This window comes from Muscardinus avellanarius, assembly GCF_963383645.1.
Source record: "Muscardinus avellanarius genome assembly, chromosome: 1".
Lineage (NCBI taxonomy): Eukaryota > Metazoa > Chordata > Mammalia > Rodentia > Gliridae > Muscardinus > Muscardinus avellanarius.
In genome coordinates, this window is record NC_137786.1 from 752,327 (window position 1) to 774,706 (window position 22,380).

Here is a 22,380-nt window from a genome sequence, read left to right on the forward strand (position 1 = left end):
AGGCCCGCCCTGATGTGCGCCTTGGGGAGGCCCTGTGCTCCCCGTGTGACCGGCTACTGCACCCTCGGGAGTGCCCTGATCTGCACTGTGTGGCTTTGCAGGCCCTGCCTTTATAAATGTGATGGAAATGTAGGCTGTTTGTGGAATAAAGCACGGACCCGCCTATGGAATCACGGCTCCTCAGTGCGCCCCGTCTCGGGCTGCGGTTCAGCCCTGGAGAAGGAGCGGAGCCACAGCCGGGGCCAAGCCTCAGGGGACGCAGGGCGCCTCGGGGACACGGGCGGCCCGCCTAGCCTGCCCCGCTTCAGGGAGTTCTCTGGGGAAGCCTTGCGGCTCGGCCCTGCGGTGGGAATGGAAGCATGCTGGGGTGGGCTGAGGGCAGGGCGTGGCTGGCTGTGCCACTCTCTGCTGTCCACTGGTGGGGGAGGCCTTGGGCTCGGGGAAGCGGGGAAGGGGAGGACGGGCAAGGTCTGAGGACCGCCACCCTGCCGAAGCCCAGCGGTGCTTCCTGCTGGCCACTCCACACCTTGGCCCTCCTCAGCAAGCTGCTCTTTCCCTGGTGCTCAGAAGAGGAGCTTCTAAAACGGCGTCCACTAGGGCTGGGGACCTGGGATTCCCGTTGGAATTGCGGCTGTACAGGGAGGCCGGGCCTGGAGGACATGAAGATGGCACACCTAGGGCCCTCGGCCTGTCCCTGCAGGGATCCAGAGCCCATGGGTACCTTCAAGCTGGATATCAGGTGGCCAAAGCGGAGAGGACGACTCAGCACCCCCACTCCCCATGTATGGTGGTCACACACACACACCCACTGGCCGGAGCAGCTGCCCGGGGAGAAGCCCCCTCCCCTCCTGTCTGGCCCACCCAACCTGTCCACAGTGGGTGGTAGGCTACACTCAGCTCTATCCGGGGTCTAGAGCAGGTACAACCAAGTGCGGGGTGGGGGAGGTGTCCAGACAACTTTAAAACAGGAACTCTTAGGGCGAGACACAAAGTTCACACTCAGACAACCTGAGAAGTGTGCAAAGCAAGTGTGCCTCAAAGATCAAGCATGTGGGGTGCAGCTCCATGGCAGAGCACTTGCCCAGCATGCAGAGGGCCCTGGGTACCACCCCCAGCATCGCAAAGAAGAAAAAAAGACAAATTGTGGCCCAGCTGTCTAGCAGCCGGCCCACTCCCAGCCACTGTCCCAGAGATGCAAAGACCATGTCCATACAAGACCAGAGCTGCTGTATTCATGACGGCCCACCTGGAAACTGCAGACCTCTTGGTGATATGGATAGGCTGCACGAGAGCCTGCACCATGGCTCACAGCTTGGCATCACAGGGACAGACCCTGCGAGGTTTCAAGACGCCATGTCTGTGGGAGGCAGAACGGAGCCAGCGGCCTACTGCGTTCTCTGTGAAACGAGTCTGCAATTATCCCTACATCACTAGACAGGTACAACATGAATAGCTCTTAAAGACCAACCTAATGCGCTGTCTTGGGGGTCCTGCGAGCCCCCCAGGAGCAGGGCCATCATTGGGCCCTCTCCGGTCACTGGTGGCCACGAGACGGCGATTTCTGGGACATGAATCGTGGGCAGGGGTGCTGAGGGGCACGATGTGGCTCAGGGAGCCAGGCAGGAGCTTGCCCAAGTTACCAATTAACTGGGGTGACTTAAATAAATGAAAAACCACTGAGGAGGGCCGCTTCACGCCCGGCCAGGCTCCGAGGCCTGTTGGGCTGGTGTCCAGCGAAGGCCGCCCGCAGCCTGCAGGGTGACTGGTCGGCATGGCCCAGGCCCCGGGCCCAGGCCCCCTGGAGGGAGACTGCGAGGACGAGAGGCCCCAGTGGGACAACAAGCTGCAGTACCTCCTGAGCTGTGTGGGGTTCGCCGTGGGGCTGGGGAACATATGGAGGTTCCCCTACCTGTGCCAGACCTACGGGGGAGGTAAGCCGCGCCACTCACACGCCTCCCTGCTGTCTGTGGGCTGTTCTCAGCCCTGCGTGGACGCGGCCCTCCCACGCGCTCAGGACAGGCCAGTGCCGGGACAGGGCGCGCCGCGGCTCTCTGGTCTTGAAAGAGGCTGTTCTTTGAAGAAAGCAGCAGTCTGAAGGTGTCTCCTCACCACCCTGGGGATGGAACCGGAGGGCATTGAACCTCCGAGCTACACCCCCAGCCCCATTTCTTAGTCTTTTTATTTTTGAAACAGGGTCTCACTGAGTTGTAAAGGGCCTCGCTAAGTAGCTAAGGCTGTCCGTGAACCTTGATTCTCCTGTCTCAGCCTCCCTCATGCTAGGATTACAAGTGTGTTCCACAATGCCCGGCTTCTTCCTGGTTGATTTGCACAACACTGGGGCACACCCCTGTCTTTATCAGCGAGCCACCCCGAGACAGCGGTTCTCTGAGAGCCTAGGCTGTGCGGGAGGCCCAGGGCTGCGGGGTGGTTTTATTGGCCATTAAACTCAGCACCATGAGAGCCTGGCAGTAAAGCCAGGTGTGGCACGCCCGGCCATTCCTCAGCCCACACGCCTGTTTCCTTCCTATAGCCACCGCGGGCAGCGGTCACAGCACCCCGTGTACTGGCGGTGTAGGAGGCGGCCGGCAGGCGCCGCTGCCCTTGGGAGCCCACACGGGATGCTGCCTGATGTCCCCAAGTGTGACAGGCCCGGCACGGATGGGGGTCGTGGCAGGGCGCAGGCCACTCTCCCTCGGACTCCCTGAGTTCCTGGGGTCCTGAAGGACTGTCTTCTGCTCCCTCTCGCCTGGCTTTTGGCATGAAATTTTTCTTAGCTGGAATAGGGCAGCATTTCCCTCGGGCCACAGCTCTGGTCTCCAGGAAGCACAGAGCCGAGGGCCTGTGGGTCCAGCAGCTCTGACCGGAAGGCCACCCTCCCCAGCCCGGGGCACACCAGCGGCCCTCCTGGCCTCCAGGTGGCCAAAGCCAAGCGGGGACAGGGGTTTGTGGATCAGGCGCCCAGCAATACCAAGTCCCTGGTTGCAAGGAGCCACTTCTTTTAAGCTTGTGTTTTTCTGATTAAGAACCTGCAGAGAGCATTTTGAAAATGCAGATGAACAGAAAAAAGAAAAAGCCAGTGTCAGAGGCCCTGGCGCCTGCCCCACGTGCTGGTGACAGGCGCCCTGGCCTTGGACCTCCTCCCTGACGAGAAGGCCCCTTGGAGGGTTTGAAGGGAAGGGAAACCTAAACCAGCCCCGTGCCCCTGGGGTCTCTCCTGCCCCCGCTCTCCACTCAGCCACGGCCAAGACTGTGCTAGAACACCCGGCACCCAGAGTACTGAGCACACTACAAAATGCTTGGCAGGGTCCCACGGACCCCGAGCTGACCTCAGCTGCTTGCTCCTGCGTGTGCCAGGGAGCATCTAGAACCTTCTCTAAGTCTCATGGCCCCAGGGCGGCACACACAGAGGGGTGGGCATGGGAGGGCTCACGGGCACCCAGGGGTCGCTCTCGGAAATACACTGTGAGCATCTGTGTCCAGACACACAATCACTCAGCCAAATGTCGTGAACTACTGAGCCCCTTGGACTGGCACCCCGGCGGGCTGGCCGGCCGCTGTCCTCCCCCGCGTAGGAACACCCTTTCTTGGTCTCCCTTGAATCGCCACTGATTGTTTTGAAAATAAGATACGGTTGACAAGTAGACAGGTGGTGTTTTTACCCTGTGCAAACTCCTGACTAGCAAAGGAGAACATCATTTCCTCTCCTGCTCATAAATTCAGCTCCATAAATTTCTCTTCAAAGATAAGACTTTTAAAGCAACATTGTAACCAAACGCAGGAAAACACTGAGATAAAGGTGCATCGTGATTTCATCCCATAAAAGTCACTTCCTGGCGAGCTGTTTTATGTCTTTACACCTTGAAACCAAAGGGTGTAGAATCCATGAATGCTGCTGCCTGGTGCCCATTGACCCCCAGCTGTGGGTCGTGGCTCCGGGCAGGAAGCCTGTGTCCACAGGGCCTGGACACGGGGTTGACTGTCATCCCTGTGCCACGAGTATCTCTGTCACGGTCCTGACTCTGGACCTGCCAGACTGATCGAGAGCTCTGAATTCTGCACAGAGAATTGCGCTGCTGGGTCAGCGTGGTTTTACGACGTGCCTCCGTGCCCAGCAGAGCAAGTCCTTGGTCTTCTCTCACATTGATGGCTACGGCCCTTCCACGGAGCTTTGAGCCAGGCTGTCAGCTTCTAGGAGAGACCGAGTCGCTGGCCTTCAGTGGCTTCCCGAGCTGATGTGAAGGGCTTTCCCCAGCAACCTGGGGCCTAGCGTAAAGTCAGCAACTGTGGGTCTAGGGGAGCCGGCCTGGCACTAAACACACACGTTTCAATCAGCTTTCCTCATCGCTGTGAAGAAAACACCGCCAATCACTAGAGGAAGGAAGGTTCATTTGGCTCATGGTTTTAGAGGTTCAGTCCATGGTCAGCCGGCTCCAAGGCAGAGGACACATGGCAGAGAAAAGCCCCTCTCAGCCCTTCTCAGCCAGGGGACCAGAAGCAGAAGGAGCAAGAGGAGGGCCTGGGCACACACTGTCCCCAAGGCCAGCCCCCAGAGACCCTCCTCAAACCCGGCAGAATCATCCAACATCCAATGTGTGAGCACCCCTGATGACATTTCCAGTCCAGACCCAGCTGCTCACCGCCCCGTCCCCTCACGCCACCCAGTCTCCTCATGCCGGGAGTCTCTGTCGGGATCACACTCGTCTTCTGCGGCCGTCCTGGCGATCCCAGGCTTTGGCTGCTCTTCTGAGCAGAACTTCCTTTCCTCCCCACGTCTTCTCAGCGGCCCGTGCTCAGGCGCTCCCCACCCCAACTCCAGCAACCTCAGCGTGAGATGGAGGCTTTGCCTCACTGTCAGTGTGTGACACTGGGGAGGGACTGCACTGGCCCCGGGCTTGGTCAAGGTGTGCGCCCCGGGCCCTCTCGTGGTGCCGGCCGCCCTCCTCCTTTCTGCAGATTCGGCAGCAATGTACTTCCCTACCCACTGGCCTATGTGTCTCTTTAAAGGCAGCTACGTGAGGCCTGAGTCCTGCTGGCTGGACCAGCTCCCTCTGGCTGTGGGCCTGTTCAGCTGAGCTGGCCTCAGCAACGAAGCCTGTGTGGTTTCTTACCTAGTAGTACTAAGGCAGTTCTGACAAGATGCTGAGGCTGAGTGCTCAGAGGAGAAGGCCTGGCCCTGGCTGGCACCAGTGTGAGCCTTAGACCTTAGCAGACATCCTCCCAGTCTGTCCCCAGACCCAGGTGTGCGGGTGGGGAAGAGCCACGGTCCCAGCATGTGTGAGTGGATCCTGGAGAACAGGCAGCCAGGGCTGAGCCTCACCACAGCGAGCAGAGCAGCTCAGTACTGCCCAGCAGCCCAGGCCAAGGCAGGACCCTCTGGGTCTGGAGAGCTGCATCGCGCCCGCAGTTCTCACGGGCACAGGGCTCCAGGGGAGGCCAGCCCGCTCCCACCCCTCAGCATGGCAGTACCTAGCGTGCCAGTCCTCGCCGGCTCATCCTGCAGAGGCCTGGTGCCTGTCTCTGCCCACTGGTCCCAGGAAGCCAGCTCTGGGCCTGTGCCCTCCTGGGCCGAGGGCACCCATCCTGCCACACTGTGTCCCTGCTCACCATGTGTGTAGAGATGACCCTAGCCCAGCTCAGGGTCGGGGCCTCCGAGGGTGAAGGTCGAGAGGTATGGTGAGCCACCGTTTTCAGACCCCAGGATTGCTTGGCAGGGGTCCCGGGCCTCTGCAGCAGGACAGCCTGTCGGCCACACCCAGCCCTGCAGAAGCATCAGTGTGTGGCCAAGTGACTTAAAACAAAAGCGAATGAAACTGGGCACTTTGGAGGCACACGTCTGCAGTCCCAGTACTTGGGAGCTGTGAAAGGAGCATCAGAGGTTCAAAGCCAGCCTCAGCAACTTACCAAGACCCTGTTTTAAAAACAAAACAAAAAAAAGTGCTCAGAGGTAGACTGCCCCTGGGTTCAATGTCCAGGACCAAAATAAAGACAATAAAATAAAAATGAGACCCTCACCCAGGCAGCCGGCGGTAAAAACTAACAGACCCTTCTGCCATGGGGTGACAAGCCTGGCTCAGACAACACAGTTTGTTTCTGTGAACCCATGGGTTTTAGGGGGCTCACATTCATGATAAGAGCTACTTCTGTCAGAAGGGTGCTTGAGGGTCACTGCATTCCCTAATCCTTGCAAGATAGACCCTACTTCTGACCTCAGACATCAAAGGCCCCAAGGATGACAGCAGCAGAGCCTCTAACAAGGAGCTTCTGACAGCAAGCAGAGAGACCAGTCAGACCTGATGCCTGGCTTGGACAGGCCGGCTCCTGCCTGGTCTCCTCGCCTGCCAGAGACACAGCCATGCCCCTGGTCAGCGGGGGTGCCGCTGATGGCCAGGCCACACCTTCGATGTGCATTAGAGTTCCCCCAGGAAGGCCTCCGGTGACCTCCCTGTCCCTGCCCAAGGGCAGTCGGCGAGCGTCCACCACCCCATGTCTTCCAGGGGCCTTCCTCATCCCCTACTTCATAGCCCTAGTCTTCGAGGGGATCCCGCTCTTCCACATAGAGCTCGCGATTGGCCAGCGTCTGCGGAGGGGCAGCATTGGAGTGTGGACAGCCATCTCCCCCTACCTCGGTGGAGTAGGTCAGCCACCTCCCCGGCCCTGTGCTCCACTCCAGGGTGGGAGCTCCCGGGGGATGCGGGACCCGGGCTGCTGGTCGGTTCACCAATGGGCAGGACTTTGCTGTTTACTTTTCTTCTTGCTGTCTCTGGGTTGCGACGTGTCCACAGGGCTGGGCTGCTTCACTGTGAACCTCCTGGTGAGTCTGTACTACAACATTGTCCTGGTGTGGGTCCTGTGGTACTTCTTTAACTCCTTCCAGAGCCCGCTGCCCTGGAGCGCCTGCCCGCCAAACCTCAACAGGACAGGTACACCCCCTGTGAGCGCTCGGCCCAGGCGCACGGTGCGGAGGCAGAGCGGATGGGGACTGGGTGCCTCTTGGTCACCCTGCAGGGCACCTGGAGACCCAGCTCTCCACCTCCATTGTTGGGCTGTGGTCCCCACTGGGCTCCTGGCCCTCGGAGCCCCCGTTCATTCACAGGAGGGACTTGGCCTGCCACGGCGCTTCCCCTGCTCTGCCTCAAGCCCACAGATAAGAAAGAAAGGCTCCCTGGGCCCTGCAGGGCAGCAGTGGAAGCAGGCGAGCCACGGGCCAGCAGGTCAATGCCCGTGGCTCTCGGCCAGCGTGCGGGGCAGCAGCCTGGACGCTCCTGTTCCAGGCTTCGTGGAGGAGTGTCAGGGCAGCAGCAGCGTGAGCTACTTCTGGCACCGGAAGACACTGAACATCACGGCTGACATCGAAGACAGCGGCACCATCCAGTGGCATCTGATCATCTGCTCCGCTGCCTCCTGGGCGGTACTGTACCTGTGTGTCATCAGAGGTATCGAGACCACGGGGAAGGTGAGCGGCTCGGGCTGACGCTCCCAGCCAGGATTGCGTGTGCTTGGAGAACGGATTGCTTTATCACAAAGGAGTACCTCCTTGCCCTGGGGATGTTCTTTCCTCTGAAACTGACCTTGTGTTGAACCACCAACCAACCACCTCTTTTTTTCTTTTCTTTTCTTTTCTTTTCTTTTCTTTTTTTTTTTTTGAGGGAGGGATGTTCTAGGGATTGAACCCAGGAACATTCTGCCTCTGAGCTACACCCCCAACCTTATTTTTTAAAATTTGGAAATAGGGGCTCACTAAGTTGCTAAGTTGCTGAGGCTGGTCTTGAGCCTGCAATCCTCCTGTCTCAGCTTCCCCAGTCCTGGGATTACAGGCATGCGTCACCACACCTGGCTCCCAGCTTTCTTTTGACCACATTAGCGCAGTTCACCTTTCTTCTCCGTCTTTCCCTTGTGCCTCTGCGTGTTTCTTGTAGGTGCCATTTGTTTGGTCTCGCGTCCTCATCTGTCTGACCACCCGTCTTTTACTTGGGAGTTCAGGCCATTTACAGTGAGTGTGTTACTGGCATGGTTGGCTACTTTCCCACTTGGCGCCCCTGTTCTGTGTCCGTCTCTCTTTCTTTGAGTATGCCTCTGGCCGGCTCACTCGCACTCAACCTGTGTCAGTGCTGTGCGGCGGTCTATGCCTCAACTCAACGTGGCCGTCTTCGAGTGGTGGCCCCGCTCTTCAAGCCTGAGCCTCCTCCCCGCCTGGGACTTTGCTTCACTTCCGTTTTCCCTCTGAGTTTGGTGCTTTCATCACGTCTTTTGCTCATGTTACACACAGCACGTGTATTGCTGTAACTTCTACTTTAAACAAGACCATCTCTCGGAGACACAGTGATGAAGACATTGTATGTATGTCCACCCGCATGCTTTGACGACTGGGGGACACTGGAGCCCGGGCCTCCAGCTCACCCGGGCTTTACAAGGACCCGCGGGGCGCCGCTTCTCACAGTGCGCAGGGCAGGCTCTTTCCAGGCGGCCTGGAGTTTGCCTCCTGGTGTGGGGTTGTAGGGTCTGAGTACCACAAGTCCCGTGCATGTTCTCAGCCACTGCTGCCACACAGCCACACAGGGCCACACAGCCGCCCGCCAGGTGTCAAGGTGTTGCCCAGGCACCGAGTGCAGTTCAAACCTGCTGCCGTTCTAACCTTCCCCTGGGAGCATGACTTGGGAGGGCAGGACCAACTGCACAGACCAAGAGCGGGAAGTTCCAGATAACCCCACTGGGCAGGCCCAGCTGGGTCTGCAGAGCCCACCTGCACTGGGGCCGGGGCAGCGAGGGAGGCGCCTGCTGTAGATCGCTCTCACCGGACACCCAGCGGCAGGCCTTGCCCACGCCCAGCCTGACTGATGGGGACTGGCCTGTGGGGGAGGAGAGGGCTGTGGCGGAGGCAGCCCGGGCTCCCACCTGAGGCCAGTGTGGGGCCTCAGGGTGCAGAGGAGGGAGGAGGAAGCTGGCACACCGCAGGGCTGAGAGGGCCTCAAACATGGATAGGAGGGGGCTGGAGGGGGCCAAGAGGAGGAAAGACACAGGCCAGAAATGAGGGCACCCAGGAGGGATTGGAGGGAGGCTGAGGAGAGGAGGCTGGGAAAGAGGAGGCAGGGGAGGGGAGGCTGAGGAGAGGGAGACAAAGTAGAGGACGCTGAGAAGGAGACGGCTGAAGAGGAAGGAGGCTAAGAAGGGGATGCTGAGGAGGGATGGGGAGTGAGGAGTAGGGAGGAGGCTGAGGTGGTGCCGGAGACATTAAGGCCTTCCCCTTAGGGTGGGAGGGGAGGCTGAGGAGGGGAGGCTGGGGTTGGGGAGGCTGGGGAGGGGCACGGCCCAGGTCCCCACCCAGCCCTGTCCTGGGGGGTCAGTGCCTCCTCAGCTGACCTGCAGGGACATCGATGGGAAAGTGCATGGTGCGTGAGTGTCCAGGGCCTTGCGGCCTGGCCCCCATGCCCGCTGTCCACTGCGGGCGGACGCTGACCCCGCAGCCTTGCTGGCCTGGTGTCGGAGGCCGTGCGCCTGACGCTCTGTCCCCCTCCAGGCCATCTACTTCACCGCCTTGTTCCCCTACCTGGTTCTGACCATCTTCCTCATCCGAGGTCTCACCCTGCCCGGGGCGGTGGATGGCTTGATCTACCTGTTCACGCCCAACGTAAGTGGGTCCTGGGCCCCCAGGCCGCACAGCCGGGGTGATGGCCTCCTGCGCGCGCTCAGCAGGAAGGGGGGCAGCTGGCTGTGCAGCAGCCCGAGGCCAGGCCAACCTGGGCCGCGGGGCGAGGTCTCGGGAAGGGGCATTGGAGGAGGGCTCTGCAGGGCATCTGAGTAGAGAGACGGGAGGGGGACAGGCCGGGCTGGGGAGAGGCTAGCTGGGGACCCAGGGAACCACGGGGAGCCTGCAGGGGCTGTCCCCAGGGCCAGAGACCCCATCTGGAACACCTGCTACTCTGCAAGGAGCCTCCAGGGCCACACAGCCGCCCGCCAGGTGTCAAGGTGTTGCCCGGGCACCGAGTGCAGCTGGCCTACGCTGGGGCCTTCAAACTGCCCCAACTCCACCTCTGGGGGCAGAGAGCTGGTCCCAGAGGGCGCTTGCCCTGCCAGCCACTCACTCACCCATGGTCTAACCTGCTTGGCCACGCCAGCTCAGGGGCGCCTGCAGCAGCCTGGGCTGTTCTGGAAGGTTCTGGAGGAGTGGGCAGCCGCTGGAGTGACCTCTGGCTCCTAACACGGTGCTCTCCACGCAGATGCAGATTCTCCAGAATCCCCGGGTGTGGCTGGACGCAGCCACTCAGATCTTCTTCTCCCTGTCTCTGGCCTTCGGAGGGCACATTGCCTTTGCAAGTTACAACCCGCCCAGGTAGGGAGGGCGCGGTGCACACGTGCTCTCCAGGCACCAGCCGTTTGCTCCAGCTACACCCAGCCTTTTTATTTTAAAATAAGGTCTTCTCACTAAGTTGCTGAGGCTGGCTTCAAACCTGCTATCCTCCAGTCTCAGCTTCCCAAGTGCTGGGATTACAGGCATGGGCCACCACGCCCAGCTATTTCTTGCTTTTTTGGTTATTGTTTTGTTTTGTTTTGTTTTTTCTGGCACTGGGGATGAAACCCAGAGGCTATCTACCTCCAGGGCATACGCCCAGGCCTATTTTTATATTTAGAAACAGGGTCTCACTAAGTTGCTGAGAGCCTCACTAAGTAGCTGAGGCTGGCTTCGAACCTGCAAGATCCTCGATCCTCTTGTCTCAGCCTCCTAATTGCTGGGATTACAAGCATGCACCATCACACCCAGCTATTTCTTGCTTGTTTTTTTTTTTTTTTTTTGGTGGTACTGGGGTTCCTGGAAGCCCGTCTACCTCCAGGCTACACTCCCAGACCTATTTTATAGGTTTTATTTGGAAACAGGGTCTCTTAAGCCAGCACAGCTGGCTTCAAACCTGTGCGATCCTCCTGTCTTCGCCTCCCAAGCACGGGGATTACAAGCGTGTGCTACCCCACACCCGACACTATTTCTTGCTTTTTTAAAAAATTTTTCTTAGCCGGGCGTGGTGGCGCACGCTTGTAATCCCCGTGCTTGGGAGGCAGAGACAGGAGGATCGCGCAGGTTTGAAGCCAGCCGCGCGCGCTGGCTTAGGAGACCCTGTTTCCAAATAAAAATATAAAAATAGGTCTGGGAGTGTAGCCCGGAAATAGAAGGGCTTCCAGGAACCCCAGTACCGCCACAAAAAAAAAAAAAAAAAAAAATTTTCTTAGCCGGCGTGGTGGCACACGCTTGTAATCCCCGCACTTGGGAGGTGGAGACAGGAGGATCACGCGGCTTTGAAGCCAGCCGCACTGGCGTAAGAGACGCTGTTTCAAAAAAAAAAAAAAGTATAAAATAGGTCTGGGAGTGTAGCCCAGAGGTAGAAAGGTTTCCAAGAACCCAAGTACCACTAAAAAAAAAAAAAAAAAAAAAAAAAAATTCTTTTGTGCACAGTCTTGCTAAGTTGTCGAGGCTGGCCTCAAACCATCCAGATCCTCCAGTTTCAGCCTCTCAAGCATTGGGATTACAGGTGTGGGCCACCCGTCCAGCTGAGGAATTACTTTTTTCTTTTTTGGTTCTGGGGGATTGCACCCAGAGCTTTCTGTAACCCCAGGGGGGCATCCTGAGCCCAGCTGAGGAAGCCCTTCGTGCGTGCAGCCTGTTGCCCTCCGTGGGAATGTGGCTGCCGAGAGCCCGTGCTGCAGAGCCTCTGCTCTGCTCTGTGGTGGTTGGCAGGGGCAGATCTGCTTTCGCTCCAATGACTTTCACATTTCCTTTGCCCTGGGCACAGCACTGGCCACGCTGGTACCGTGGCCGCAGCAGCTAAGTGCAGTGTGTGTCCCTGTGGGCATCCCCGGAGATGGCTGGAGCTGGCCCCGGACCCTGGCGCGGGCGCGCACGGTGGGCTGCATGAGGCCTGAGGAGCGTGTGCACTGCCGCGTGGCTCCCCAGCGGAGGAGGCAGAGCCCGGATGCTCCATGACACTTCACACAGACCCTCTGATGGCGGCAGCCTTTCTGCCTCGGGGGCGGGTGGGACGGGGCAGGCCCCTGGCATCTGCGGAAAGTGTGAGCTGGGGCTGGGGGCTCTCATATCTGTTGGACACTTCTTGCCTTGAATTCATACTCCAAGTACACGTGTCTGGACAGTTCCAGAGAACCTGCCACCAGCCCCTGTGAATGCCAGGCCCCATGCCCTGCTGCCCCAGGACCTCTCGTGTCTCAGGCCGTCAGCAGCCTCCAGTGGGGTCGACAGGGAGGGGACCTGGGAGATGCCGAAACTGTCCCAGAGCACCAGGAGCAGTGGCACACAGCTGCAATCCCAGCACTTCGAAGGCTGAGACAGGAGGATCTCATGTTAGAGGCCAGTGCTAGGAAACTTAGTGAGGCCCTGTTTCAAAATTAAAAACAAAAGCCTGGCATGGTGGTGCACAGTTGTAATCCTAGCATTTGGGAGGCTGAGACAGGAGGATCACAGGTTTGAGGCCAGCTGCAACAACTTAGTAAAACCCTTTTTCAAAATAAAAAAATAAAATAGGGCTGGGGGTATAGCTTAGAGATAGAATGCCCTGGATTTAACCCCTAGTAACACAACACACACACACACACACACACACACACACACACACACACACACGGCTGTCCTAGCCTCACAGGAATAGCCACAGGCCCAGGTTCAGGACTGGGGTATCCCGGGCGGGGGAGGGCCCTCATTGCCTCCCAGTTGAAGCTGGGCACAGACCAGAAGGCTCACGATGGGCATGTGCTCATGTCTAGGAACAACTGTGAGCGGGACGCGGTGACCATCGCCCTGGTCAACAGCTTGACTTCCCTGTATGCATCTGTCACCATCTTCTCTGTCATGGGGTTCAAGGCAACCAACGACTACGAGCAGTGCCTGGACAGGTGAGCCGGCTGCTCTCTGGGCTTATGGGGTCGGCAGACAGGGCCCACCGCGCTGGACTCCCGTGGCAGGCAAAGTGAGGGCCGACAGTCGTTTCCTTAGAGTAGTGGGTTGCCGTGTCCCTGAAAGGTTCTACTCACTGGAGCCTCCGAAGGTGAGCCAGTGTGGAAAAGGGTCTTTGCAGGTAAATAGGGATTGAGGCAAGGACATCCCAGAGCAGGGTGGGTCCACGATCCAGGGACGGATTTCTCAAAGGACACAGAGGAGATGCCATGAAGGACGGGACAGAGACCTTGATGGGCCCTACACCTGATGCGGAAGAGGGGGCCCCGCTGCCGACCTCGATTCGGACACCACAGCTCCCAGACCTGAGAGGACGCACTCCCCTGGCTCCAGGGCCCCATCTGTGATCACTGCCACGGCGACGGTGGGACACCGACCTCTGGAACTGCTGGGTCCTGTGGATGAGGCGATGGCTTTGGGTGCTCTTCCTGGATGGCTTTCCAGATGCGGCATTGTTAGGGCCCAAGCAGAGAAGGAGCACAGCTAATATGAGTGGCCTGCCCCGCAGGGGACATCGGCAGGGCCTGGGGCACCCGCGGCCACCAAACTTGCTGGGGGCTGGGGAGGCGTGCTCCTGCGTGCAGCGGGTGGAGCCAGGATGCTGCTCAGCGAGCGGGATGCTCCAGAGAAGGACCCACGCAGACCTCCACAGTGCTGAAGGCAGGCGGCCTGCTCTGAGCCCAGCACCAGCACCTAAGGGGGCGGAGGACAGGGCAGCCCCCCACGCGCAGCCTGAACCCTGCTCCAGGAGCTGCCGAGCAGCAGGTGCGCCTTGCAGAAGGCTCTGGAAACATCTCGACCCCCCATAACAGAGCAGAAGGGATGGTTCTCCCCGCGTGACTGCGTGAAACATCAGGACTGGACCCAGTCAGAGCTGGATCGTCTTTATAACATGGACAACAAGAACCTCAGCTGTGCTCACGTCCCGCCAGGCAGGCCTGAGCACTGTGCAGGTCACAGCAGATGACCGCCAGGCCGGCTGCATCTCGGCCGATCCTCGTGGTCACAGCCAAGTCACACAAGCACCGAGGAACGGCTGCAGGGCACGGCTCCCGGGAACTCGGGGCTGGCTGTGCACCTCTGCGCACGCTCCCACCCCAGTCAGTGCGGGAGCTGCTCCGGGCGTGGCTCGGCTCAGACACCTCGTTAGCATCATGACTGATCATCGGCACTGAGTCCAGCCGGAGTCACCACTCGGCCTGAAGGAAGCTCACCGACCGCATTGCTCCGTAAGGCGGGTCACAGCCGTCCTGAGCTAGCCGACAGCGCTGTGCTGGACCACTCTAAACGGCAAGACCCCAAGGGGAGTGAGTCACATGGCGCTCAGCAGACATGGGGAGGCACGTGTCCAGGCAGACACCGAAGCAGGAGGGACAGGCATGGCCCTACGCACCCCAGCTGGGATCCTGTGCGCCAAACTGTGCCGTTGGTGGGCGAGTACCTACAGAGGTGCACAGGGTGGCTTGGGGTTGCGAGAACATTTCAGTGAGTGGGTGGGCAAGAGGGCACTGCACAGCTGGCCCTGGTGCAGTCCAAGCCCACTGCAGGCCACAGGAGGCTGACGAGAGCCAGCACGGGCGCAGGGCGCCCATGTGGGGGAGGCAGTCCTGGGAGAGCTGCCATCTCTGTGTTCGGAGCCCTGAAACCAGAACGAGTACCTGAGCGGGGGAGGGGGTGCAGGGCAGGGCCTCTCAGCAAATCACAGGAGACCAACGTCTCGCCCCAAGCGCCTGGCACAGGAGGCAGAGAGGCCACCCCAACCTCATCCCTCCAACAGAGCAGCCAGCTCACACGCCAGTTCAGACCCAGAGGGCAGGGAGCAGCCCCCATTCCTGAGCGAACAAGTGCCCCCCCCCCCGTGCCAATCCACATCGTGTCTTCGAGTCCCAGGGCTCCCAGGAGGCTCCGGCCTCCCTGAGGCTGCTACTGCTCGTGGGACCTGCTTCCAGGGAGGTGTCTGCAGGCAGATACCGCGCGCCCTGCTTCATGCCCATGCCCTCTGTCCTCACAGAAACATCCTCAGCCTCCTCAACGAGTTCGACTTCCCAGAGCAGAGCATCCTCAGGGATGACTACCTGGCTGTGCTCGCGCGGCTGAACGCTACCCAGCCGGAGCGTGTGGCCCGGCTCCCCCTGAAGCCTTGCCACCTGAATGACTTCCTGGACAAGGTGCCCACGGGGCGGGAGGCGGCTTCTGCGGGAAGCCAGGGGCCTTGTGCAAACAGCTGCGAGTGCTTCCTGTGCCGGACCTGGGCCCAGGGGTCCAGGAACACAGGACTGCAGTCCTTTTGTGTCTGGGGGCCCCTGCCCAGTGGGGCCGGGAATGGGCTGACCGAGGGGCGGGCATTGCCGCTGCACAGATCCTCTGGGGGCCCAGGCCGGATGACACTCTGGGCTTTGGGCAGTCAGGGGCGAGGCCTGGGCAGCGGCTTGTGACACCTGACCCGCGCTGGCCCCTGCTGGTGCTTCCTACAGGAGAAAAGCCTTCTCCTCTCCAAAGCCGTGGGCCGGGGCCTCAGCCCTGACACCAGGAGCGACATGTATGTATGTGTGTCATGGTGTGGGAGCGTGTGCGTGTCTCACAGGTGCCTGGGTCACTGTGTGCACACATCACGGGGCGGGAGCGTGTGTCTTACAGATACATGTGCCACTATGTACACATCATGCTACAGGGTCATGTGTGTGTGTCACTGTGCACTTCGCAGCTGCATGTGCATGCCCCAGCGTGCTCTCCTTGCAGAGCGCCTCGGGCCCGGGCCTGGCCTTCATCGTCTTCACCGAGGCCCTCCTGCACATGCCGGGTGCGCCGGGCTGGGCCGTGCTCTTCTTCGGCATGCTGTTCACCCTGGGCCTGTCCTCCATGTTTGGGAACATGGAGGGAATCATCACGCCTCTCCTGGATATGAAAGTCTTGCCCAGAGGTGTCCCCAAGGAGGCCCTGACTGGTGAGTAGACGGCTCGGCCACCCGTGGGGCCTGTCCCGTCCGCTCTGCTCCACGTCCAGATGCCCTTCCTGCACACAGAACCCAGGGACTGTGTCCTGAGGAATGCTGGCCGGGTGCAGTGGCAGGAAGCCCCAGGTCTCCGCAGGAGAGGGAGTGGGGAGGGGGCCAGCTTCCCCTCTCCTGCGGCGCCAAGCCAAGCCCGCTGGGAGCAGAGCCAGTCCAGTCCAGGCAGAGACAGAGGCGGGAGGAGCCCCAGAGCGCTGCATGTCCCAGTCTCCCTGCTGTCCCCAGGGCTGGCCTGCCTCTTCTGCTTCCTCCTGGCCACCTGCTTCACGCTGCAGTCCGGGAGCTACTGGCTGGAGATCTTCGACAATTTTGCGGCCTCGCTGAACCTCATCGTCTTCGCCTTCTTTGAGGTCATTGGTGTCATCTATGTCTACGGAATGAAACGGTGAGCAAAGCAGCCTTCCCGGGCCCCACCAGGGCAGTGAGCCGCCCCACGCAGCTTTCCCGGGCCCCACCAGGGGGAACGGCTGGCAGCATGGCCTCCGCACTGACCAGACCCCAAGAGCGCTCTGCCTGGGGAGACGGCGGAGGCGGCCAGGCCTGGGCTGCGGCTGGGCTCCCACCGGCCCTGGCCTCTGGGGGACCACCCACAAAGCCTCGCGAGGGCTCCTGAGTGCCACCTCTTGCGCAGGTTCTGTGACGACATCGAGTGGATGACAGGGCGGCGGCCTGGCCTCTACTGGCGGGTGTCCTGGTGGGTCGTGAGCCCCCTGCTGCTGTTGGGCGTCTTCCTGGCCTACCTCGTCCTCCTGGCCCAGAGGCCACCCAGCTACAAGGCCTGGAACCCCCAATACGTAGGTTCTTCCCGTGGGGATATGGGGATCCCTGTGGGGCCCCGTGTCCAGGCCCTGGCAACCCATAAGTGGACACTCATGGCCCTGATCATTCCTGGCATCTGGGAAGCAAGATGTGAGCAGAGGGGGCCTGCCCCTGAAGGGGGCGACGCCATGGCCTGGGTGCTTGGGGCAAGGCCCTCGGCCGGTGCCATGTGGGCCGTCAGGCCCCGGGGCATCACGGGTCCCCCAGCCCCATAGGGACATGGTCACTGCTACACCTCCAGTGAGGTGTAGGGGTGAGCAGCAGAAGCTGCCATTCCCAGCTGGGCACAGGTGACACAGTGTCCCGTGCTTGTCCCCCATTCCACCAGGGCCGGCCTGGACGGGAAGAGCCCAGCCCAGGGTCCCTGCGGGTGCCGGGCCACTGCCTGGACCTGGCTGTGTGTCTCCCCTCAGGGGTGTGGACACAAGTCTCTCCAAATACACCTTAAGGAGGGGAAGCCCAGGAGGCCAGGCCAGGGAACGGGTGGCGCTCCACTGGAGCCCCAGTTCTGCCCCAGCAGACTCACACCCCTGAGGTCTGGTAGGTGGTGTGGCCCCTCATGGGGGCAGAGCTGGGTGCTGTGGAGACCACGCAGCCCAACCGCCTCCCCATGATTGACGCCGGCCGGGGCTCGGCCCAGGGCCACACCGTTTCCACTTCCACTCTAGGTATCACAGTGAGCCCTCGTCTCGGGCTCAGGGCTTGCGGCGATCATCAGCCTCCCTGTGCTCTGGTCAGCAAGGCCTGGGTGAGCCCCCAGGGCCCCCAGCTGAGCACTCCCCTGTCCTTGCAGGAGCAGTTCCCCCTGAGGGAGGCCAAGCTGTACCCAGGCTGGGTGCAAGCCATCTGCATGCTGCTGTCGTTCCTGCCCCTGCTGTGGGTCCCAGGGGTGGCGCTGGTCCAGCGATTGACCAGGCACCGGCGGAAGCCTAGGATGCAGGCAGGCCCCGGCATGAAGCTGTAGGGTGTCGGGGGCTGCTGAGGGGCACAGGGAAGGGCGGATCTGGCCTGCAATCTCTCAGATTCAACCTCATTACATGTTCTCCATCAATGACATGTGTGATTCTGCTTCCCTGGCTTCATCCAGGGTCCACCTACCTTCCAAATAGGAGGCAGAGATGCCAGGAAACTCACGGTCCCCGGAAGCCACAGTGTCGGGGCCCTGGGCATCTGAGTGATGCTGTCCCCCAACCCAGGACCCACAGGATCCTGGGAGACTCACGGTCCCCGGCAGCCACAGTGTCAGGGCCCTGGGCATCTGAGTGATGCTGTCCCCCAACCCAGGACCTGCGGGATCCTGGGAAACTCACGGTCCCCACCAGCCACAGCAGTGCCTGGGCCCTGGGCATCTGAGTGTTGCTTCCCCCAACCCAGACCCGCGGGATCCTGGGAAACTCATGATTCCTAGCAGCCACCATGCCTGGGCCCTGGGCATCCATATGATGCTGTCACCAACCCAGGACATACAGTTGCAGCTGTGTGGCCACTCATGTCCCAGGAATCTGGATGGACAGGCAGCCCAGAACAGTCTCTTATGGCCAAGCAGGAGAGCCTCCGACTGCCAGGTTGGGCCTGTCACCTCCTCAGACAGGAGTGGGGCCTCCATGTCTGCAGTCAGCAGACATAGCAACCCAGCCTAGCCCCACACTATCCACCCTGGAGAGGGGACCTGGAAGGGAAGCCCCCAGCCAGCAGGAAGTGCCCTCTCTCCACCCAGGACAGGCTGGGTCACCATGTCCATGAGGGCACTGAGGGCCAACACAGAGCCAGGGGCAGAGGCTGAGGGGCCTAGTGCCGTTTCTGAGAAACGCTGCTCCTTGCCATTTTCATTTTCCCAAAGTGTCTAACTTGCTAAAGAAGAGGCAGAGGGTAAGTCGAGGTTCCTACTCTTGGGGGTCACAGGGTTGACGTGCCTGTTTGCTCACCCCAGGCACCCACCCACCAGGCTCCTTCCTATGCTGGGCCCTCTGCCCTGCCCTCAGCCACAACCGCCAGATGCCAGAGCCCTCCAGTGGGGCCCTCCCCAGCTGCTCCTTCCTCCCCCTCCCTCCTGCTTCCAACACCGCAAACCAAGTCAGGTCTACAGGGTGGGCCCTGGACAGAGGTTCTCTTCAGACTGGCCACACAGCTGTGTGCACTGGGGCTTCATGCTGCTGGGAGCAGCTCTGGGGGCAGTCTAAGCGCCGCTCTTGTTGGTGCCCCAGAGGTACTGGGCCAGGCCGTGCTGTCCATGGTGCTGAAAGCCCAGCCAACAGGGTGTCCCGCGGGCTGTGAATGCCCCTGTGCTCGCTGAGGCCGTCCTTACCCAGGGCCAGCACAGCCAATAAAGGCGGTGCAAACGTGAAATCAGCTGCAGGCGCCTCACCCAAGTGCAGCCTGAGCCCACAGTGGGACGGGCCAGTGCCTGGCCTTGCCACCCTGGATCACAACAGCACTCCATGCCTAGCGTGAGGTGGGACGGACGTGAGGGACACCGGCCCTAAACAGCGCCCACTGCCCAGTGGGGCAACAGCAGAAAGCAGCCCAGGGGGGTGTCTCTGGGCTCAGCCGCACAACCCATCTCCCGTGAACATCCCTGAACTTCTGTGCATAACACCCACCCACCACTCACCCTCTTCCCATAGCAACCACCCCATAATGCCAGCCTTGTGCACTCGCTGGCTCTCACCAGCGCCGACCTCCCATGGTTGGGATTCAGGCCCCGCCGGGCCCAGAGGTCACAGCACCCACAGGTCACGCCTGCTCACCACCACTCTGTCCTGTGTCTAGGTGTGTCTCGGGTAGGGCCTCTCTGGGTGTTGCAGAATCCTGGTTCATGACCCAGATGAGATGCTCCTCCTATCAAGTCTTGACATCAAGCTGTGGGGAAGCTGACAGGATAGACTGCAGTGGGGGGGGCAGAGCTGCGGTGACATGGCGGGGCTCCCCAGGAGAGGGCGTGCCATCCAGCCAGAACCAGAGCTGGCCATCATAGGCACACCTTCAACTGTAGGCACAGAAGGTGGAGTGACCTGCTCAGTCAGACCCAGCAAGGAGGTCGTGAGCCCAGAGCCAACAGTGGAGATACTCTCCCCACCTACTGAGGGTGGTAGGCCCCCAATGACCCGAAACAAGGATCATGCTTCTCGGAGGCAGACTGACTCACCTGAGCTTGTACTTCATGTACATACCACTTTTTTTTTTTTTTTTGGTGGCACTGGGGCTTGAATCTGGGAGCAACCCTGCCTCTAAGCTATACCTCCAGCTCTATTTTATTTTTAAACAGGGTCTTACCAAGTTGTGGGAGCGCTCAGTAAACTGCTGAGGCTGGCCTCAAACCCGTGATCCTCTTGTCTCAGCCCCTCAAGTACTGAGAGCACAGGCATGTGCTACCACACCCAACACATCACATGTTGAGAACACCTGGGGCTGAGTGAGGCTTTGGGAGCACTTCACAGGAGCACCTTTGGTGGGGGCTGGGGAGGGCTGGACACAGCAGGACTTCACCCTGGGTCGTGGAGCGCCAAGATCTGATCCTCATCGTGTGATTGTCTGCTTGCAGTACTGAGGAATCACACCCAGGGCCTTCTACATGTAAGTACCACGCTGTCCCAGGACACGCTGCAGTGGTTCTGAGACGCAGGCTGCTTAGTGAATTGAACTGCATCAGAGCATACATCTTTCGAAAGATTTAATGTTCCAGCAGAAATACAAGTGATTCTGAATGAAAACGAGGCAAACCCTGCCCACAAGTAGATGCTGGAGCCTTGTCAGGGTGATGCCCTGGCCTCCTGGTCCGCGACTGAAAAGCCAGAGGCTTGGGTGTACCCAGGTCACCACAGCAGACTCACTGTCGCATGCTGAGCCGGCCTCTGCTCCCAGGATCCCCACCCTGTTCTGTCCCCGTGCGCCAAGCGTCCTCTGCCCCGGGCTGGGCCGGCTCCCACGGGCTGGCCAAGGGTCCCCCCAGTGCGCATCCTCTCTGTGGAGACTCCAGCACCAGACTGCATTTACAGCCCACCATCTTGGACTTGGGTCTGCCATAAACACACCAGGCTTAATCACTCCAAAGCACTCCCAGCAGTAAGCAAGGAGATACCCAGTAAATAAGGCCATAAACCTGCCGAGTCGGCCGCACTCAGGCTCAAAGCCCCACCCCAGCTGCACACTGCAGCCATCAGGACATGCCAGAAGCCTCCAGAATTGCTCACCGTTCAGAGGCCACCTGGCTCCTCTGTGGCTGGCTCAGCGGGCCTGGCCGTAGCCAACTCCCCTGGTGGGGCCAGTCCCCACACCGAGGTCAAGCCCTCTAGGCTGCCCTTCCTGTTCCACGCGATTCTCCTGGACATTCCTGTTGAAGGATGATTGTCCACAGCATGCCTGGCACCCGCCCAAAGCTACCTCAGCACAGACTGGCTGCCATGCCTGCCCGCCTCCGAGGCCTGGGGTGCCTGTGGAGAGGGCAGTGCTGGGATGGGCCCTTTGTTGCAGGCACCCCATAGGGTGTCCACAAAGCCCAGGCCAGGTTCCAAAGGACTCCAGGAGGCCACCCCTCGCTGCCTATAACCAGGCTGGGCCCTGTCCCGCAAGCCTTGGGACCTCCTTTGTTCCCTGGTCATTCTTGGGTCCCCTCATGTCTCCACCCCAGCCCTGGGCAGGTGGGCAGGGTGCACAGCACACTCAGGTCCCAGGGGCCAGCACAGGGAAGAGGGGACAGGGCGGGGCAGGTGGAGGGGCCCCGAGGGAAGCTCCTGGAGGGGCTCTTGGCTGTGGCTCAGGCATAAGGGTGCTGCTCCCAGGGAGTTGTGGCCCAGCAGGAGCCCACACCCAGGATGGGCACCCAAGGGCCTCCCCACTGCTCCAGACAAGTACGGCTGGGAGAGGGAGCACCCCAAGGCAGCCCATGAGGGTGGAGGTGGCGAGGCTCCATGCCCAGCCAGGTGGTTCTCAGACATCCTGCTGGTCAGCCACGGCAGTGCAAGCCTGCCCTCTCCTGGTGGCCAGAGGCTGAAGGGGCCAGTCACTCAAGTTTCAAACAGTGGCCTTGTTTCCTCAAGGACACCAGGTAGGGGTGAAACCACAGGAAGCAGAGTGCTGGACAGATCCCCTGCCACCCACAATGAGAGTCCAAGACCTCCCCAGTGCCCATGACAAGAGCCCAGCAACCCCATGACAAGGGCCCCGGGACCGCCTGCCGCCCACAAGAGCCCAAAGTCCCACTGCTGCCCATGGTGAGGGCCCTGGGACCCCCATGACGAGGGCCCAGGGACCCATTGCTGCCCATGACCAGGGCCCAAGGACCCCCTACTGCTCATGGTGAGGGCCTGGAACCCCCTACCACCCATGACAAGCACCCTGGGATCCCCTGCCGCCTACAGTGAGGACCCAGACCCCTGCTGCCCACAAGGGAGTCCTTGGGAAGACTCCAGAGGAAGTAGGTGCTGGGCAAAGCGCCCGCCACCCACAAGGTAGGTGTTGAGGACTCCACGGCTGCAGCAGGAGGTGGGGTGCTGGGCAGGCCCCCGCCACCCTGATGGTCTCCAGAGATCCCAGCAGAACCACATGTGTGGGTCCAGATGGCTGGGCTGTGGTGCCTGCTCCCCAAGCTGAGGAGGCTAGA

The 22,380-nt window shown here is 60.5% G+C and overlaps 1 protein-coding gene across 1 annotated transcript; it reads left to right on the plus strand.

The window, feature by feature from the left end:
- Nucleotides 1-1,771: 1,771 nt before the first annotated feature.
- Nucleotides 1,772-17,745, plus strand: SLC6A18 (solute carrier family 6 member 18; the record flags this gene model as incomplete). Its single annotated transcript, XM_080710971.1, has 12 exons — nt 1,772-1,931; nt 6,495-6,635; nt 6,783-6,920; nt 7,272-7,453; nt 9,515-9,625; nt 10,215-10,327; nt 12,763-12,891; nt 14,964-15,120; nt 15,692-15,896; nt 16,188-16,347; nt 16,594-16,756; nt 17,575-17,745. 12 exons carry the CDS (start codon nt 1,772-1,774, stop codon nt 17,743-17,745), a joined length of 1,830 nt encoding a protein of 609 aa, XP_080567097.1.
- Between the last annotated feature and the right edge of the window lie 4,635 nt (nt 17,746-22,380).